Source organism: Rattus norvegicus, chromosome 16 (genome assembly GCF_036323735.1).
Source record: "Rattus norvegicus strain BN/NHsdMcwi chromosome 16, GRCr8, whole genome shotgun sequence".
Classification (NCBI taxonomy): Eukaryota; Metazoa; Chordata; class Mammalia; order Rodentia; family Muridae; genus Rattus; species Rattus norvegicus.
Genome location: NC_086034.1, coordinates 19,050,763 through 19,069,614, shown reverse-complemented (window position 1 = coordinate 19,069,614; position 18,852 = coordinate 19,050,763). Strand labels below are relative to the sequence as shown.

General features: G+C 54.1%; 1 protein-coding gene across 8 annotated transcripts in view; it reads right to left on the bottom strand.

Moving 5' to 3' along the window:
- Positions 1 to 18,852, bottom strand: part of Crtc1 (CREB regulated transcription coactivator 1) — a 58,710-nt gene that overhangs the window by 11,266 nt on the left and 28,592 nt on the right. For 6 of the 8 annotated variants that reach the window (XR_010058320.1, XR_010058319.1, XR_010058321.1 and 3 more), the window contains 7 exon segments: positions 16,830 to 16,946; positions 14,106 to 14,243; positions 13,275 to 13,336; positions 10,428 to 10,522; positions 8,757 to 8,842; positions 6,527 to 6,567; positions 6,021 to 6,229 (listed from right to left, as the gene is read on the bottom strand). Coding sequence is in view for 5 of the 8 variants with exons in the window: in XM_006252936.5 (XP_006252998.1) it covers positions 6,021 to 6,229; positions 6,527 to 6,567; positions 8,757 to 8,842; positions 10,428 to 10,522; positions 13,275 to 13,336; positions 14,106 to 14,243; positions 16,830 to 16,946 (748 nt within the window). In the remaining 3 variants the exon portion in view is untranslated. 8 annotated transcript variants of the gene reach the window in all.

Genomic DNA, 18,852 nt, shown 5'->3' with positions numbered 1-18,852 from the left:
TACAAAGGAAAAAGGGGCTGGGCCAGGCCGCAGCACAGCCACCCGTGGGAGAAGCTGTCCCTGGCCAGCATGGGATGGGGCTCTGAGGAGGGTCCTGCCAGTGACCATCCTGGTTTCCCCAGCCCAGCCCTGCCCAGCAGCCTACTTTCTTCTACCTGCCCAAGGAGGGCGTGTCACAGGGCCCCAGCCAATCAACACTGCTTCTAAAGTAACCAATCAGAGCCTATCTTGGGCTGGGGTGGGGGCATGTGCTGCCCATAGTTGGTAGAGGGGAGTTCTCAGTGCCAGGGTCCTAGTAGTCCTGCTATCCTGATGACAGGGGTAGTGGGTGTGGGTGTGTGCTGCTACCCAGATATCATGGTATTCCCTGGCTTTAGAAGATGATATGCCTCTCTACTGCAGCACACACACACACACACACACACACACACACACACACACACACACACAGAGGTATAAATATGTATGTATTATATATGCATATAATAAACACATGTTATATAGTGTTGAAGTGCTTTGCCTGAATATGTCTGTGCATACACCATGCGTGTGCCTAGTGACCATGGAGGCTTCCAGTCCCCTGGAACTGTAGTTATGTATGTTGTGAGAGACCCTGTGGCTGCTGGAAACTGGACCTGGGTCCTCTGGAACAGCAACAACTGTTCTTAATCTCTGAGCCAACTCTCTGATCTCCTTTTAGTTTAATGAATTCATTTTTTTGTTTGTTTTTTTGAGACAGAATTTCTTTGTGTAGCCCTGGCTTTCCTCAGACTCACTGCAGACCAAGCTGGCCTTGAACTCACAGAGATCTGCCTTCCTCTGCATCCCACATGCTGAGGTTAAGCAGATGCGCCACTGCTACTTTATATTTCTGTTTATTCTTTTGAGGTTTGTTTATGGGTAGCTCAGGCTTGTCTCCAGATGGCTATATATTGAGGATGACCTTGAACTCTTGAGCCTCCTGTCTCTGCCCCGAGTCCTAAGGTGACAAGTGTGAGCCAGTTTTTGCTGTCCTAGGGCTCAAACCCAAAGGCTTCGTACATGGTAGGCATCCAAGCTCATTTAATACAGGGCTAGCCTGGAACGCACTGAGGATCGCCACCCCTAGCCCAGGCTGGCTCTGGTGTCAGAGCAATCGCCCAACCCGTTTCTCAGACACATTTCAGGTCTTTGCCATCACAGCCCATCTCCCATTCTGTCTTGGCTGGGCAATTCTATCATATGGGAGGTCGGGTTTCTATAACACCAGGGCCCTCCCCAGTTGCTACCCAAACTTGTTCTTTCCTGTCAAGGCATTTCTTGATGACCCAGTGCCCTTCATCCACATCCTTCTTTGGCACCCTCAGGATGATGGAGTCCCTTCCCAGCACCCCTTCCAAGGCTGCCTGAACTGAAACCAGAATCCTCGACACCCTGCCCCAGCCCTGCCCCGGAGTAACAGGCCTGTACCCGCCAGGGCCACTGTGGGCCTGGCTGCCCCTTCCCTCACCCCGCCTTCCCCCAAGAATCTAATCCCTGAATGCTGAGGTGATGAGGGACCTGGGTGAGATCAAGGGCACTGGGCAGAATGGGGGCTGCTGCTTCATCCTGGGCACCAAGCCAAGCAGGCAGCAGGCCCTTTGATGACAGGGGAGCCCTGAGGGCCCTGCATTTGATGCCCCCCCCCAGGTTACTAGGACACTGTTTCCTCATCAGGAGCTATCAGATATTAACAGTGGAGGCCTCAGGGAAGTCAGCAGCATAGGGAGGACTTGGCACCATGGAGCCAAATGAGGCCTCCTGACTCACCAGGAGTTTTAGGGCCTGCCTGCCTGCCTGCCTGCCCTGGGCACCTTGTTGCTGAAGGTGGGTGAGTGGGGACACACCCAGCACTCCTGGGGGAGATGGCAGGGCAAGGGGCTCTTGTGCCTGAGGCAGGCACTTGTGGGACAGCCTACATTTTTCCTCGGATCCTGGTTGGCTCTGCCCCATCCAGTCCTGTGCTATGATGGCAGTGGCAGAGACCACTAGGGGTCCGCTATAGAGGCACAGTCAGTAGACTCCTAGGCAGGAGGAATCTGGGAGGCAGCGCTCAGAGTGCAGCTGAGTCCAGGACTTGGGCTATGGCCTTGCTTCTGAGTGACAGCTCCCTCCTATGTCTGTCAGGGCTGAGAAACACTTCCTGTTCAGATCTGGAGCAGATGCTGGGCCCAGAGAGTTGACTCAATGGTTAAGGGCACTGGCTGCTCTTGCAGAAAACCTGGGTGTAATTCCCAGCACCACACGGGCTCACAATACCTGTCCCTCCAGCCCCAGGGGACCCTACAGTTTCTTCTGAGCTCCAAGGGCATAGCCACACAAACGGTACATGGACATGCATACAGGTAAACACTCACACACAACATAAGTCTGCTAAGGAGAGGTGGAAAGTTGGCACTTGGCTAAGAAGGCGGCTCACAGCTTAGTTGGTAAACTGCTTACCTAGAGTGCACAAAGTTTTGTGTTAGCCCCCAATGCTACATTCACCAGTCAGAGTGATGCATGCCTGTCACTCTGCCCTTGGGAAACTGGGGCAGGATTACGAGTTTGAGGTCTTGCCTGACTACACTGCAAGTTCTAGTCCAGCCTGGGCTACATGAGACCCTGACTTCAACAAAACAGAAGTGAGGGGGGCTGGGGAGATGGCTCGGGTGTGGAGCCAGGACACCTGCTGCTCTTGCAGGAGACCCAGAACCGTCTAGCTTCAGCAGGCCCTAGGCATACCCGAGGCATGCATGCACAAAATGCCTGCACATACAGGATCACAGGTGGGGCAAACGGCTAGGTAGGACCTTCTGTAGAACAAAAAGAAGATGGTTTTTCCTATTTTTAAAAATCTTTCTGAGGGGGTTGGGGATTTAGCTCAGTGGTAGAGCGCTTGCCTAGCAAGCACAAGGCCCTAGGTTTGGTCCCCAGCTCCGAAAAAAAAAAGAAAAAAAAAATCTTTCTGAGATAGAGTCTCACTATATAACCAAGCTGGCCTAAAACTCAATATGATTCTCTTGCCTCAGACTCCTGAGTGCTGGGATGACAGGTGTGAGACATTACGCTTTGTTTGGTTTTTTTAAAAAACTGGCATGGTGGTGTAAACCTTTAATCCTAGCACTCAAGAGTCTGAGGCAGGTGGATCTCTGAGTTCCATGTCATGAGTTCCAACACAGCCAGGGCCCCCATCTCAACCCTTCTCCCCCAATAATTTTTAAAATTGTGTTTGTGTGTGGGGCATGTGTATGTGCATGCAGGTGGCCTGAGAGCCTGAAGTTTCCCCTGGGAGCTTCCAGGATCCCCTGGAGCTGGAGTTACAGGTAGCTGCGAGTCACCTGGTGGGCCTGCTGGACTGAACTCCAGTCCTCTGGAAGAATTGTAGGGGTTTTTAACTGCTGAGCCATCACTCTGGTCTGGTTTTGATTGTTTAAAAATTCTTTTTAAATAAATTTCTCTATGGGGTGGGCTGGTACAGGCACATGGGGACATGTGTAGCGGCCCAAGGACATGCTGAAGTTTTTTTTCTCCCTGCGCTGTGTTTGTCTAGGACTTGAACATAGGTCCTAAGGCTTGGTGTATATGCCTTTATCCACTGAGCCATTTCAATAGCGCCAAGGCTTGCTTACTTGATTTATAGACAATGTCTCAATGGGTAGCCCTGGCTGTTCTTGAACTCACAGAGATCCGCCTGCCTGTCTTCGGAGATATTTTGTCATATTTTGCCCCTGGCTTGATTTTTTTTTTCTTTTTTTCAGAGCTGGGGACCGAACTCCTGGCTTGATTTTTAAACATGACTTCAAAGGGACTAACAAGCAAGAGTGTGCGTGCACACAGGCACCACAGGCTGACAGGAACACTTATGCACATACACTCATGCACACACACACACAGACCAACAGATAGACATACATGCGTGCATACAGACAGACAGACAGACAGACAATCTGTGGGCCAAAGAATTCACACCTCTAGCCGGTATGTTTAGCCTGGTCTGATGCCCACTTTAGTCCTTGCCTAAGCACCATCACACCCAGAGAGGCCAGATGGGCAGGCAGGCCTCATGGGTGTCCTGCTGGCTGGCTTCTCTGCCCAGCCTGGATCACCTTTGGAGCAGAGCCAACTGGAGGGGAACTCTGGGCAGGGGAGGGTGGAGCAGGCTGGCCAGGTGGCAGTGGCTTGGCTCTGGCACACAGCCCTGGTGATGGAGCCCTGAAGGCCCCTGGAGCGCAGCCAGCAGTGGACACCGGGTCACCTTCTTGTGTACTGGTCCTCAGACAATGTGGGGCAGGGGCTTGGTCTCCCAGCTCCTCTCCTGTACCAGCGTCTGGCACTAGGGTGAGGAGGTGGAGACTGTGTGTGTGTACCAGGGCCTGGCTTCATGTAAAAGGTGCCCAGAAAATAAAGTTCATGTGAAGGGGACTGGCTGGCTCTTAAACAACCACACATGGCACATATTACCGGTCAGGCTTGGCCAGCAGCAACGCCACAGAAGTCATTTTCCTAGGCTTGCTTACACTGGAACTGCAGTAGGGGTGTGGAACCCCGAATCCTTGTTTCCCTGGACCTCACAGTTGGGGTCTGCCAGGCACAAGGGCCTGCATACCCTCACTCCAGGGTCCTGCTCTCTTGGCCTTTGACCCCATCTGTTCACCTGGAAGCCCAGGAAAGGAGCTGAGGAGGTAGTGTGTGTGGCTTAGGGGAAAGGTACCGGCTGGGACCTGTGGGTTGGCCCATTTCTGTCTTTAGCATCGACTGAGCAGACACACGGCCCCAGGTTTTAGCCCCAGCAACAAGTGAACTTCATGTTTCATCTCAGGAAAGAAAATACCCCAGGCACACTGGCACCTCCCTCTCCCATCCCCTGGGGGCTGGCATCAGTGACAAGCCTGGATGGCCCTGGTTTCATCTCCCCACATCAATCCTACCTCAGGGGCCATAGAGCTCCTTACCAGCCCCTAATCCCAGGCCTGGAGAGCAACTCCACACAGAGCCCACCATGTGATCTGTCTCCTCCACCATCTGTCCTCATCCCCACCATCTGTCCTCATCCACGTCGCAACCTACAGCCCCAGCAGCTTGGGGCTTGCTGTGTCATGGCAGGAACAAGGGATGCTGAAGAGGAGTGGAAGGTGCTGGTTGGGCAGTGTGAGAGAGTGGGACACAGAGCCGTGACCAGGCAGCTTGTGCAAAGGCCCTGGGGTGAGCAGTGCGGCTGAGAGGTCAGGCTGGGGGGCGGGGTGGAAGACTAAGCTTTCATGGATGCTGCAGAAACAGAAGTTGACCTTGCACAGGTTCAGGCTCATGGTGGGGCTGACAGGGACACCGTCAATGAGCAGGGGGTGAAAGCAAAGAGGTCAAGAGTCACAGTAAACAGGAGAAGCAGTGTTGGATCAGACTGGGAGCCAGTGGGATAGGCAAGGAAGTGGGCATTGCCAGGAAAAGGCCAAGGGGAGAAATGAACTTTTGAAAGGGGGAGGTTGGGGGTTGGGAATTTAGCTCAGTGGTAGAGCGCTTGCCTAGCAAGCACAAGACCCTGGGTTTGGTCCCCAGCTCCGAAAAAAAAAAAAAAAAAGAAAAGAAAAAAGAAAGGGGGAGGTTGGCCTGGAGAGATGGCCCAATGGTTGGAGCATTGGCTGCTCTCCTAGAGGATTAGGTTGAGTTCCCAGCATGCACATGGCTGCTTACAACTGTGCATAACTCCAAATCCAAGGATCCAGCACCTTCTGGTCTTAGCAAGTACTGTGCACAAGTAGTGCACAGTCAGGCATGCGGGCAAAGTACCCATACACATAAAACTGAACTTGGGAGGGCCAAACCGGATGGTCACAGGCAAACCAGGTCAAAGCCACTAGTGCTCCCTCCTGACTCCCACCCATTCCCTGAAGCCTGGAGCTTCCCGGCACAGCCCTAGTGCCACAGCCTGATTTCTGGGGGGTAGGTGTGCCACCGCTAGCTACAGACCCACGAGCTCCTCACCGCAGTGCATGCTGCCAGCAGGGACAGCATGGGGGCCTTACCCTGGCCTGTGCCGCCAACGCCTAGATGAGCCAGGCTGCCGGTGCTGCCGGAGCTGGTGAGAGCAGGGAATGGAGGCTCCTCGGGGTCCAGTGGGGTCGGCAGTGGGGAGGGGAAGTGGATGGTGCTGAGGTCAGGAAGGGAGCCTCCTGTGTTGTGGGTAGCAGGGATCAGGGCTGCTGTGTTCTCCTGGTCTGCAGATGGAAAGATGCTGGGAGAGGCCGGGGGAGGGAGGAGGAGACAGGACATAAGGTCTGGGGACAGTGACTAGCAGGCCAGCCCTGCCAACCCAGGACAACTGCAGTAGGACAGGAGAGACTGGGGAGATCAGTGGATACCAAAGAAAACCCTTTACTGAGCCCCAAGCACAACAGGACCCCAGGCTGGAACAGGGGTCATGATGGCCAGGACTTGCTGGGTGACCTCTGGGGGCATGCTCAGGTTCGCCCCTGACAATGGGTGCAGGCTTGGAGAGAGAAGAGCCATGGGGAGCAAAGGGGTGACTTACTTGATTCCAGGGACTTCGCAGGACTTGGGCCTGGAACCCGCCTGAAAGAGAGCAGAGCAGATGGCAGGTGCCAGGTGGCAGGCATGGTGTCCTGTGTGCTGAGCCCAGGGCTCTTTCCCTTTTGTCTAGGACAACCAGAAGCCATGTAGTGCAGGGATGGCTTCAGGAGCCCCAGGCAGAGCCAGGAGCTATAAGGAGGGGCCTTCCCACACCTTCCCCAGATCCTGTAGCTAACCCTGTGTGTAGCCATATTGAGGGCTTTCTGCAGCCCCACACCTAGCTCTAGGCTAGTCCTTGGCTGCCTGGGGTCTCTGAGAGCCTGGTCCTTTAGGGGCCAGTGCTGCAGGCTAGAACACAGACCAGAGGGATGCAGGGCAGGCAGGCAGCACCCACGGGCTTCCCTGAGGGTGGCTTGTGACCAGCAGAGTTGGCAGGAAACACAGGAACAATGGGTTGGAACAGATCTCCAGAGTAAACACTTGTCAGACCATGGGCTGGGTAGAGGAAGATTTACAAAAGCTTTCTGGGACAGCTGTATGGCTTAGCCAGTACAAGAGCTTGCCACTTAGGCCGATGGTCTGAGTTCGATTCCCAGGACCCACATGGCAGGAGGAAAAATACTGACTTCTACAGTTGTCCTCTCTTTCCACACACTTGCGGGATGAACGTGCGCACACACCACACTCATGTACAAAATACATTTTAAAAATGTAATTAAAGGAAAGGCAAGTGTTTCATGGGTTCAGAGACCCTAACAGCTTTCTTAAGAAAGGCCTCACCATCTCTAAATATATATTCATTCTTTCTTTATATTTTCATTTTGGCAAACTCTCAGGTAGTCCAGGCTGGTGCACATCCTTCCTCTCCTGCCTCAGCCCTAACGTGAGGCCGACAGTATAACTCCTGTCTTTCTTGAGCTGGAGGTCAGCGCAGGCCGCACTTACCCTGCTTCTGAAACTGGGCCAACAAGGAGTTCAAAGTTGTGGGGGATGGATAGAAATTGTTTTCTTTCTGATTTTGGTTTGAGACAAAGTTTCCCTGTGTAGCCCTGGCTGTCCTGAGACTAACTCTGTAGACCAGGCTGGCCTCGAATTTACAAGAGATCCACCTGCCTCTGTCTCCCAAGACAATCTGGCTGGGATTAAAACCGGGGTTGGGGGGTTGGGGATTTAGCTCAGTGGTAGAGCGCTTACCTAGGAAGCGCAAGGCCCTGGGTTCGGTCCCCAGCTCCGAAAAAAAGAACCAAAAAAAAAAAAAAAAAAAAAAAAAAAAAAAAGCCGGGGTGGGAGTTGTTGGCCACACCATTTCTTCACTGTTGGCAATGGAATCTGCATGCTTGGGAGCACGCTACCCCCACCCCGCCCCCAGCCACATCCCCGGCCACATCCCTAGCCTCCTTTTAACTTTGAAAGAAAAAGATTTTGTTTATTTAGTTTTTTTGAGACAGGTTTCTCTCTCTCTCTCTCTCTCTCTCTCTCTCTCTCTCTTCCTCGTGTGTGTGTGTGTGTGTGTGTGTGTGTGTGTGTGTGTGTGTGTGTGTGTGTGTATGTAGCCAGGATTGCCCTGGTGTTCACTCTGAAGACCAGGGTGGCCTTGAACTTGAAGATATTCCTGCCTCTGCCTCCAAAGTGCTCAGACTAAAGGTGTGCACTACTGCCTGGCCTTTTTCTTTTTTTTCCAAATATTGTTTAATGTGTATTTTGCCTACATGCATGACTGTGTATTATCTGTGTCCCTTGTGCTTATGAAGTCAGAAGAGGGTACCGGATTCCTTGGGACTTGAGGGGGAATTGGTGTGGAAGTCAAAAGACAACTCAGGGACTTGGTTCTCTCCTACCAAATGTCTCCTCAGGATGGAACTATGGTGGCCAGGCTTGGTGGCAACCACCTTCATCTGCTGAGCCCCTCACTCACCCTGATTTTGCTTTGTGTTCTGAGGCAAGGCCTTGTTCTATGGCTCTGAATCTCAAACCCCAAGACTGGGCTAGGACGTGGGGTGCTGGGGTCCCAACTGGGATGAGTGTGTGTTTTTGTCACTGCCCTAATTAGCCACAGATGTCAACACCTTGAGCTGTTTCTGGTCAGTCTGACAGGCCAGCAGTCGGCGTCAAAGCCTGGGTACAGCAAAGCTGAGCAAGGTTCCTATCTCAACGTGCCCCTGGCTATTTGCTTCCAGGCTGGGGTTGAAAAGAACATGAAGAAAAAAGGTTGGCCTACCAGCAGCCCTTACCTTCTTTGAGTCCCATGACTGCTTAGAAAGGGTCTTGTCTGTCTCGGATCCGGTCTCCTCCATTCCTGGGACTGTGAGCAGTAAGACTGGATGTAGGGGGAGAGAAGGGTCAGGACAACATGACTACACAGCTGAGTGACCGCAGGGCCCTAACAGAAAGCTTGGAGGCTCTACTGAAGCTGTGGAAGGGGCCTAATTAACAAGAAAACCCCGCACAAGGATCATCAGTGGTGCAAAGAGCTGAGACAGCAGATGGAGCCAAGGCTGATCAGGATCCCACCAGGCCCCCACCCAGGCCAGGGCCCTGGAGGCCTTGGCTGTACAGGTCAGCAGAGACTCTGAGACTGCCATCTGCCACCCTGGTAGCATCTGTGGTGACTGGGCACTGCTTGCACCCAGTGACTGGGCCAGGCTTGGGTCCCCACACTGAGGACTGGTTCTGACCCTATTGCTAAAGCTACCTGGGATTTAACTGATCTGCTCAGAGTATGTGTGCCTGAGAGTGAGCCGACAAGTCAGAAGGAGCCTCAGGCTAGACAGTAGGTGGGACTTTGAAAGGCCGAGTGAGAGGCCCAAGGGATGAGATGGATGGATATTGGTTGATGCCCTGGAACCAACCATACCAGAAGCCCACTTTTAGTCATGGCGAGTGTCTTTCTTCCTTCCTCTCTCCCTTCCTTTTCTCCTTTTTAAATTTTGTTTGTTTTGCAATGCTGCAGATGGACCCAGGGCCCCACACACGCTCAGCAAATGTTCTGTTGCTGCCAGGTTCTTTTCTTTCCTGGGCCAGGAGAAACAATGGCCGATGGGAAAGAGCTTCACCAGAGAATGTCAGGAGGCAGCCGGAAACCTGTTCCCTTGGTCCCTCTAAGGGCACGGGGAGAGGGGACATGGGTCCTCCCACATCAAGGCCGAGTGGATTCTGGGTACGAGAGCTTAGGTGCATCCCTGTGTAAGGAGGACTCACAGGACCTTCTGACCTCAGCCCTCCTGCACTGTACACAGGGTCTTCAATTTGTAGCCTTGGCTCCCGCCAACCCCCACACCCAGGGTGAGTCCTTTAACCAGGAAAAGCTCCCTGGGACCCAGTGGACTGCCACACACAGGCCTAAGATGCAAGACGGGTGACTTCTCTGGCTCTGGTGTGAAAGGTCTGCTGCACCCAGCTTCACAGAACCCAGAGTCCTCACTCTTCAAGATGATTGGTGCAGGAGCTGTGTCAGGGACTAGCTGCCATGTGGGAGCCCAGAACTGGGGGCGCAGCCTCAGCTATAGGGCTTTGTGCACAGCCCAGCCAGTGAGGAAGCTCACCCCAAACCTGGGACAGAGAGAGCCGCTTTCTCATACAGAGTTACCTGGCTGGGTCCTAGGAGGGATGAAGATGGCTCTGGGCAGTAGAGCTGTAAGCCTGCATCAAGTGGTACCCACTGCTAGGGTCTGTCCCTAGCTACTGTGTGAGGTGACAAACCCTCTGTGCTCTGCACAGATGTGCTGGCGTCCCAGTCAGTCACAGGCCCAGTGTACACCGGCGAGGGCGGGAAAGATGCTTCTAAACACGTGTCCTACTGAGTCTTCCTCTAAATGTCAGTCCCCCAGAGACTAATGACTGCCTGGGACATGCAGGCTGCTGGGTTGCCCAAGCCCGGCAGAAACACCGAACCCCTCATATACCTCTCTTCTGGTGCGCATCCTGGGGCCCGCCTGTGAAGGATTCTGCCTGGGTGGGTGTCATTGTGCTCTGGTGCAGGGCAGAGTCAGAGTTGGTCCTGCGAGACAGAGAGATGGTGACACTCACAGGAATAAGCCTCAGCCTGATCTACCCATATCAAACACTTTTAATCCTCACAAGGGTCCAGGAATGTGCCCATGGGTTGGGGCAGCCTATGGTGTTCCACCAGCTGTGTGGTCCCAGGCCAGTGATCAGACCTTTCTGTGTTCAATTTTATTATGGTAAAATGGATGTAAAAACCCTGTTTCTAGAGGCAGGGTCTCATGTAGCCCAGGCAGGCCTTAAACTCACTGCACAGTTGACCTTAAACCACTGATCCTCCTCAGTGCTGTGACCACATGCCCATGATGTGATATGAGTCAGCCTCGGGTGCTAGCTCTCCAGTCCACCTTCTGGGTCCTTGTTGTCACTGTTGTGTACTGCAGGCTGCCCGGCCTGACCTCCTTCAGGGACCCTCCTGCCTCCACATCCTGTCTGTAGTGGTCCTGGGCTTGCAGATGAGTGCTGCGATGTTCATGTGGGTTACAGATTTGAACCCTGGTCCTTGTGTTTTGGCACAATTTTAATAAAGAAGCTGTCCACCACCCAGCTCCCCATGCCCAGTTTTGTTGTTTTTGAAGAACTGTGGTATTTTAAAACGTTTATTTAGTTTTACTTAATATGTATGGGTATTCTGCCTTTGTGTATGCCTGTGTGCTACATGACATTCACGGAGGTGTGAAGGTGTCAGATCCCCTGGAACTGGAATCATAGATTGTTGTGAGCCACCGTGAGGTCCTCAGCACAGGTTTAGTGGAGCTGGGATGGAACCCACACTTTGTACCTGCTAGGTGAGCTCTCTAGCCACTGAGCTCCAAGGACTCCACCTGCAGCCCCTCCCAGCTCGGCCTGCTCTAACTGACAGTGAGAGCTGCGGATGATAACGCACATGTTGGTCCCCGAGACAGTGAAGACAGAGGCTGTGTGAGCCCAAGAGTCTGAGGCCTGCCTGGAGCCCAGGAGAAGCCATGTTTGAAACAGTCAGGCCAGCAAGAGGGTGGAGAGGTGAGAGAGCTCTCAGAAAAGTCTGATGACCTGAGAAGTGTTAGCCCCGGGACCAACATGGTGGGAGAGAATGACAAGCTGACCTCTGGCCTTTCATCTGCAGTGTACGTGTGTGCTGTCCCCCAAAAAGCCAGGTGTGGAGATCACAACTTTAACTCTAGCACGTGGGAGGCTGCAGGAGGCAGATCTCTGCGAGCTCAAATCCAGCCTGGTCTACAAAAGCAATCCAAACCAAACCAAACCAAACCAAACCAGCCCTGGATTGTGACCCAGGTGGCCAAGTGCTCCTCTGGTATCCACACGGCCTTGGGCTCCATCCTAGCACCACATAAACAAGGTGTGGTGACACAGGCCATCCCAGTGGCTAATGCTAGAAGGCATTAGATGTAAAATCTCGGGTTGGCCTGAGGACATGAGACCTGCACAGAGGAAGGAGTAGCAGCAGAGTATGTTCTTTAATATTGTCGTTATCCAGGGTCCGAACCCGGGTCACTCAATCCCCTGACACACATCCGCTAGAGCAGTGTGGGCACAGAACCTTCACATCCTCCCAGAGCACTGGATAGGACACCCACACTGTGTGCTGTACTGCACTGTTATTTTCAAGGTTTATTTTATTTGTGTGTATGTGTGTCCATGTAATGTGCACATAGTTCCCTTGTAGGCCAGAAGAGGACACCATATCCCTGGATCTGGAGCTACAGGCACTTGTGAGCCACCATGTGGTACTGCCACTGGATCCTGGGTCCTCTGGATGTGCTTAACTGCTGAGCTGCATCTGCAGCCCCTTGTTTCTAAGGCAGGGTCTCAATGTGCAGCCCCCACTGGCCTGAAGTCAGAGATCTGCCTGCCTCAGACTCCTGCGTGCTGGGATGACGGGGTGACCCATCATCTTGCAAATATTGACAAGCAGTGTTTCCTACAGTGCCCTTCCTGTGTTGCTGGACATGGAAGCAGGGTCCTCATGCATGGCCGGTGGGGTTTGCCACAGATGTGCATCTCAGTCAATAAAGACCATTTACATATGTGTCAGCAACGTAGCTTTCACAGAGGCGAGCGCCAGGCTTGGCAGTGAACACCTTTGTTCCTAGCTTCTCTGGAGGCTGAGGCAGAGGGACCAGTGAAGCCTGGGAATATGCAGCCCAAATAGGCCACAGAGTGAGAGAGAGAGAGAGAGAGCGAGAGAGAGAGAGAGAGAGAGAGAGAGAGAGAGAGAGAGAGAGAGAGAGGGAGAGAGAGAGAGGGAGAGAGAGAGGGAGAGAGAGGGGGAGAGAGAGAGAGAGAGAGAGAGAGAGAGAGAGAGAGAGAGAAGAGAGAGAGCGAGCGCTTGTCTCATTAGGGAAGCAAAATAAAGTGGAACAGGCAAGATACACCATTCACTAATCAATTCTGAAAAGAAGTAAGAAATATGGAAAACAGAGAGAAGGAGAAGACAGGAGGAGAAAGAAGGGAAGAGGAGAAAGAAGAGAAATAGGAGGAGAAAGAAGGAGGAAGAGGAGAAAGAGGAAGGAGAAGAGGAAGATGAAGGAGGAGAGGAGGAGGAAGAGGAGGAAGAGGATGGGGGAAAGGAGGAAAAATGAGGTTCTGTTCTGAAGGCTCTCAAGCCATGCTCTCCACAATTCAGAGCTGACTTCTGGGATCTTTTGCAAACCTCTTGCTTACTGCGGCACTTGCAGTGCCTATGCTCTGCAGGTGATAAAGTCTACACTGTTTCCTCCCAGAGGCTGGGCGCCCCCTCCACTGACCTCCTCCAGCTGGTGTCCGCAGGAGGCGAGAGGTACACGGTGCCATAGGGGCAGCTGTCGGCGTGAATGAGTTAAGGGAATCTCAGAGTGTGCTCTGACCCAGGAAGCCTGATGCAGAGCCTGTGGGGCTAAGCTGCTGGGAGTGGCCTCTGCTCCCAGTGCGTGGCTGGGTCTGCAGATAGCTGGCCAGGAGGGCAAGGGGCATTTTCTGCCTAAAAAAAGCAACTACGGGTGCTGCGGTTCCCCAGGGGCCAGACCCATTTACTTACAACTCAGCACCGTCCTCCCAAACCATTCCAAGAGGAGGCCTGGGCCTCAAGCTGGGTTCCAGATGCCTTAGGGAGGCCAAGTTCAACTGACCTCTTCCACTGAGGCAGCTCCCAGCACCAAAGCCTCAGAAGTAAGAAGCAGCGGGCAGGCAGACAGCTCCATTCTGCAGACTTGAGGGTGGGGGAAAGAGTAACCCAAAGCCACTCTAGTGATGGGGATCTGGCTGGGGCAGCCAAGTTAGAAGGGGGGCCCTGGCAGGTGTCCACCCTCCAAACAACAGAGGCCGCTTTTATGTGTGGAGTCACTGTCATGCCCATGCTGCCTCCGAGCCACGCCCCACTTCCTGCAGCCCTTGAAAGCTGCATTCCCAATGGCTCCTTGTGTTCCAGTCCTCTGTGGTTTGGGGTCACTCTCCTTAACTCTTCTCTCTACCCCAGTTCTGGCTCCAACATCCTGTGTTGAGGCCTTCCCCAGGTCTCCCTGATCTGGTGTCCACAGGCAGCAATGTGTGCCTACCCCCTGTCCCCTCCCAATCCCACACATCCTCTGCAAAAAGGATATCTGTCGCCCATGCTTGTCTACTGACAGGGGACGGCGGTGTGGGGAGCCAAGTCTGCCACGCTCACGATATACTCTGTCCACAAGCCCATGATGTCGTGTGGTCCGACTGGTGTCCAGGCCTGAGGACTGAAAGGGGGTCTGGGGAAGGGGATGGGTCAGGAACAAGGGTTCAGAAAGGATACAGCGGACTCACAGGTTACTGGCTGTAGCTTGAGGTTCCCCTAGCTCAGCCCTTGGAGATCTCTGCTCTGGGGACACACTTAAACTCTATTCCATAGGCACTTCTGGCAGCCCAGCTCCTGCTAAGCCAGCAGTGCTATCCCAGAAAGGGCAGGAGACACACAGTCCAGCCTGCGTGCTCGGGCCAGATAGGGCAGTATAAGCTTTGCCTGGTGCCAGGGGTGCAGATGACTGAGAAGCTCTCCCAGCTGGCCAGGTGCAGACAGGCCTCCACCCTCTCTCCCCAGGCCAGGCCGGCCTCCTGTCCCCACCTACGTCATCTCTGGAGGGGCCTGCCAAGAGAGGCCCCCAGGGCTTCGAGCCCAGAGCTGCTGTGGGGCCCACCTGGCCCAGCGCTTGTTCCCAAGATGATTGAGGCGGAGCCCAGAACTGCTCTGGACTGCGCTGTGGCCCCCTCTCCTGTCCCCTCTCCTGCTCCCACCCCTAGCATCTCAGCCAGGCACCACTAAGAGCCAAGTACAGGCGCCTTCTGGGGCTGTGGTGTAGCTGATGGGGCTTCTTACCAGCACCTGGACTGGCATAAGGTTCCAGGCGAGCCTTGGAGTCCCCAAGGCTGCCAGGAGCCTGTCACCATGCTAAGATGAACTCACTTGCCTGTGCCAGCCCTGGACATGACTTGTCCCCATGCCTGCCTGGCTATCTGGGCCCAGGGTCCTTCTGTCTCCCAGGCAGAAAGCGAAAGCCATTCTGATATTTAAAGAGGCTTCTCTTTTAGGATATTTAGTGGCCCGGCCACTTCTTTTTCTGTTTGCCTTCAAGGTTGTCTGAGTGGCCACTGCCAAATCTCTGTGACCCAGAAGACCCTGCTGAGTCTGTGCTTTTCTACTTTTTTTTGTTTGTTTGTTTTGTTGGCTATCTCGGAACTCATCCTGTAGAACAGGCTGGCCTCGAACTCAGACTTTTCTACATTTTTACCCATAGAAAGGCAATGAATCCCAAGATGTCCATGAACCTCACCATTAGGGCCTATGGAGGGTAGGAGCCAGTCATCTCTCTGAGACATCTAGAAGGGAAACTGAGGCAACTGCTACCCATCTCTCTCATCTGCCCACGTCTCCAGGCCCCTCCCAGCTCTCCAGCCCTGAGACACAGCCCTTGGGAACGTACATGCTTGGGGGCTTGGCCCACGCAGCTTGGGGCACATGCTTAGATTCTGCTGTAACATACACTGGGATATGTGCACATAGCATCTGTCCAGGAAGGACTCCAGGGGTCCTGGGGGACTTTGAGTGACATCCATACGTACTTCCCAAGATGGGGGCATTGAGGCCAGCTCGCCTCAGGTAGGTGGATGGAGGAGGCACGTCCCAAAGAGCCACAGAGACAACTGTGGGCTACACAGGCCTGACCTGTAGGTCAGGGTCTTACAGGCTGGTGCTGGGTGAGAACAGCCTCAGTCTGGGCTCAGTTACCAGAAACACTGAGCTGCGGCCAGAGCTACCCCCAAAACCCACTACACTAAAAATGCAAAACCCCAACACTCTGAACCATTAGGTGGGCATTTGCGCCTTGGGCAAATGGGTTCAGTAGGGTCCCTGGTGCCCTTGGACTGAGGAGCTCACTGTGATACCCACACAGGGTTAAATGAGGGGTAAGAGGGTACTCAGGTAGAAGAGGAGGAACTGGGAGACAGATGAACTGGAGATTCTCTGCCATAGAGAGCCAGTGACTTCAGCATGCCACCGGGACCTGGAACTTGACACGGTGACCAGGACCAGGCTAGCAGCCCCAAGTGCACCCAGGCTGCCTAACCCAGCAGCTCACACCACCGTGTAGTGCAGTCAGGGAGAAGCCGAGGACAACTCCGGAGCCTGTGAGCTCTTGGGGAAATGGTTGTTCTCAGACCCTTGGTAGCACTGTATGTGAAGCCCTTGTCTGCACACAGCCCCTCCTGCTTCTCCTAAAGACTGGGGTCTGGGGAGAAGACACCAGCCCTTATTATTTTGACAGCAGCCTGTGGCCTGAGGGAGCCATGCAGGGTGTGCGGCTCTGCCAAGAACTGTCTGCAGACAAGTGGGGTCAGGCGGCAGGGGCTTCCTTCTGAGAACTGCTGGGCTTGCAGATCAGTGAGGCGGCTGGAGCCAAGCCCCCAAGGCCCTGAGCTCTTCTCAGGGCCTCCCAGCCTGCTGGCAGGTGCAGCAGCTGCTGAGTGCTGTGAGTGGCTGGGGAAGGGGGGAGGTTGGGGGGTGCTGATGGTGTGTGCTGACTCCAGGAGTCTGCAGCTCAGGGAAACTGGCTAGGCTGCTCCCCTCTCCTGGGCCCCAGGAGACAAGAGGAGTGTTTAAGAGTGGGAAGCTGGCCTCTGTGAATTTCAGGGGACAATGGCACATGCTTAATTTAGGGGACATGGCCCATCTTCTGTGAGCCAACCAGCTGTCCCTGGAGTCTGTAGCTGGAGGAGGCCCCAGAGTGGGACACCACTGAAACAGGAAGACCTGGAGTATCACCTAGGAGGGGCGCAGAGCCAGGAGAATGGGGGCTCACCTGGAAGGAGAGGTCCATGCTGCTACTTCCAATCTGGTTCACGTTGGGCAGGGACCCGCCATAGTACTGACCACGGCTGGGGCCCAGTTGGAGATACTGCGACTTCTGCAGTTGAAGCTGGAAAAGCAAAGCCACCAACGGTCACCATGCAGAAGGGGACATGTTCTCAGTATACCCCATGGAGTAGTACCCAGAGGATTTAGCTGGTGGGATTCAGGGACCACAATGTCCTTTTGACTGAGGCTTACAAAAGGCAAAACCCAGTGCACCCTGAGGAGCTCCTAATCATGAACTTGTGGAGCCGGCTGCCTGGCTCACTCCCTTGAGACCTGGGGAGGCCTGGCAGGGACCATGGATGTGCTAGCCATTGGGGAGCCTCTTTCAATGGTGGGAAACTGGTCATAGATTTACTATGTGCCCCACTGCCACAGGGCCTGGGCAGCTGCCTGGTGCCCTAAGCACTTGGGGATCCAGACTAAGTCTAAGTCGGCCCCCCAGCTCCTTGGGACTCCGAGTTGACACCTCGGAATTGTAGGGACAATGGAAGACGTTTAATCTGGGGGAATGGCCCAGGACCCTCATTGACCAGGGTCCTCAGTGCCTACTCAGTGTGCTCTGTCCCACAGGATCTTGCTGTCTGGTGTTGTCTACTCCGGCAGGGCCTGGTGGTTGCTAGGGTCCAGCACTGTGTACACAACAGGGGCTGGTTCTCAGGTCTCACAAACGACTCCTGGCAGCCCAGCCTTCCCACCTCTCTTCCACACCAGCCCTGCTTCCTGGGGAGGCCTTGGACACTGGAGGGGGAAGCAGAGCCCAACTGGCTGCATGCCCGGCCAAGTACCTCGCCCAGGTAAACAGCTGTTTCCTGCGAGCTCCAGTGGAGGCCAGAGGAAGATGAACGGGCCTGGTTCCTAGGTACCTCTGCTGGGTCTGTACTGGGAGATCCCTGTGTTCTCAGTGGATACCAGCTGGTCCCACCCACAGGGTCCCCACTGAGTCTCCCAGCAGCTATGAAATATAGAAAGGGGCTGGGGAAGCAGCTCAGGCGAAAACTTACTAACAAACTTGAGGACATGAGTTCAATCCTTGAGTCCCAGAGAGAGCTGACTCCTGCAACTTGTCCTCAGACCTCAACATACATTTTATGTGGATTTCACCCAACAAGTAACTGTAATTAAAAATACAAACCAAGCCAGATGCTTGGGGTGCTTCTCGGGGTGAGGTCCACGCAGTGCCTTTTGCCCTCCTTGTTTAGGGCTGTGTGGGTCTCACACACAGGTGAGTCTGGGTTCTACCAGCCCCGTGCGGACAGGAATGACAGTGCACAGTATGTGTGCCCACAAATGCTTCTCCTGGATGTACAGAGCCACATGTTCTTAGAGACTGGAGATCAGGGCGGTGCATACCAGGGCCACTGGGCTCACTGCTATGTGTGGGGACAAAGGAAGCCTAGTGTTTGGGGGCAAACCTCAGAACTGGGTCTGACCAGTAAGACACTCAGGGCTCCCAGGCCCGACCGCACAAACCTTGATGTCCTGCACTGTCCCTGAGCCCACCCGCCTTGCTCAGCACCCTGGGCCCTGCAGCCGCTCTGCATTCAGGCTGGTGTGGCGGGAACTCCACCATCCCCAGGGCAGCCAAGCTCATCTTGGGTGGCACACAGAGCTGCACAGGAAACAGAGGTCTGGCTTGTACCCCTCGTCTCCAGGGCCTTCAGCATGTCTGCCCTGACAGCATACACCGGTGGCAGGTCACAATTCACACCTGTCATCCTAGCACTCGGGAAGGGCAGGAGGTCAAGGCCAGTGTCTTAGGTTACCATTGCTGCCATGAAGCACCATGACCAAAATCACATTGGAGAGGAAAGGGTTTATTCAGCTCACACTTCCACATCATTGTTCATCACTGAAGGAGACAGGAACTCACAGGGCAGGAACCCGAGGCAGGAGCTGATGCAGAGGGTGTGGAGGGTGCTGCTTACTGGCTTGTTCCTCATGGCTTGCTCAGCCTGCTTTCCTATAGA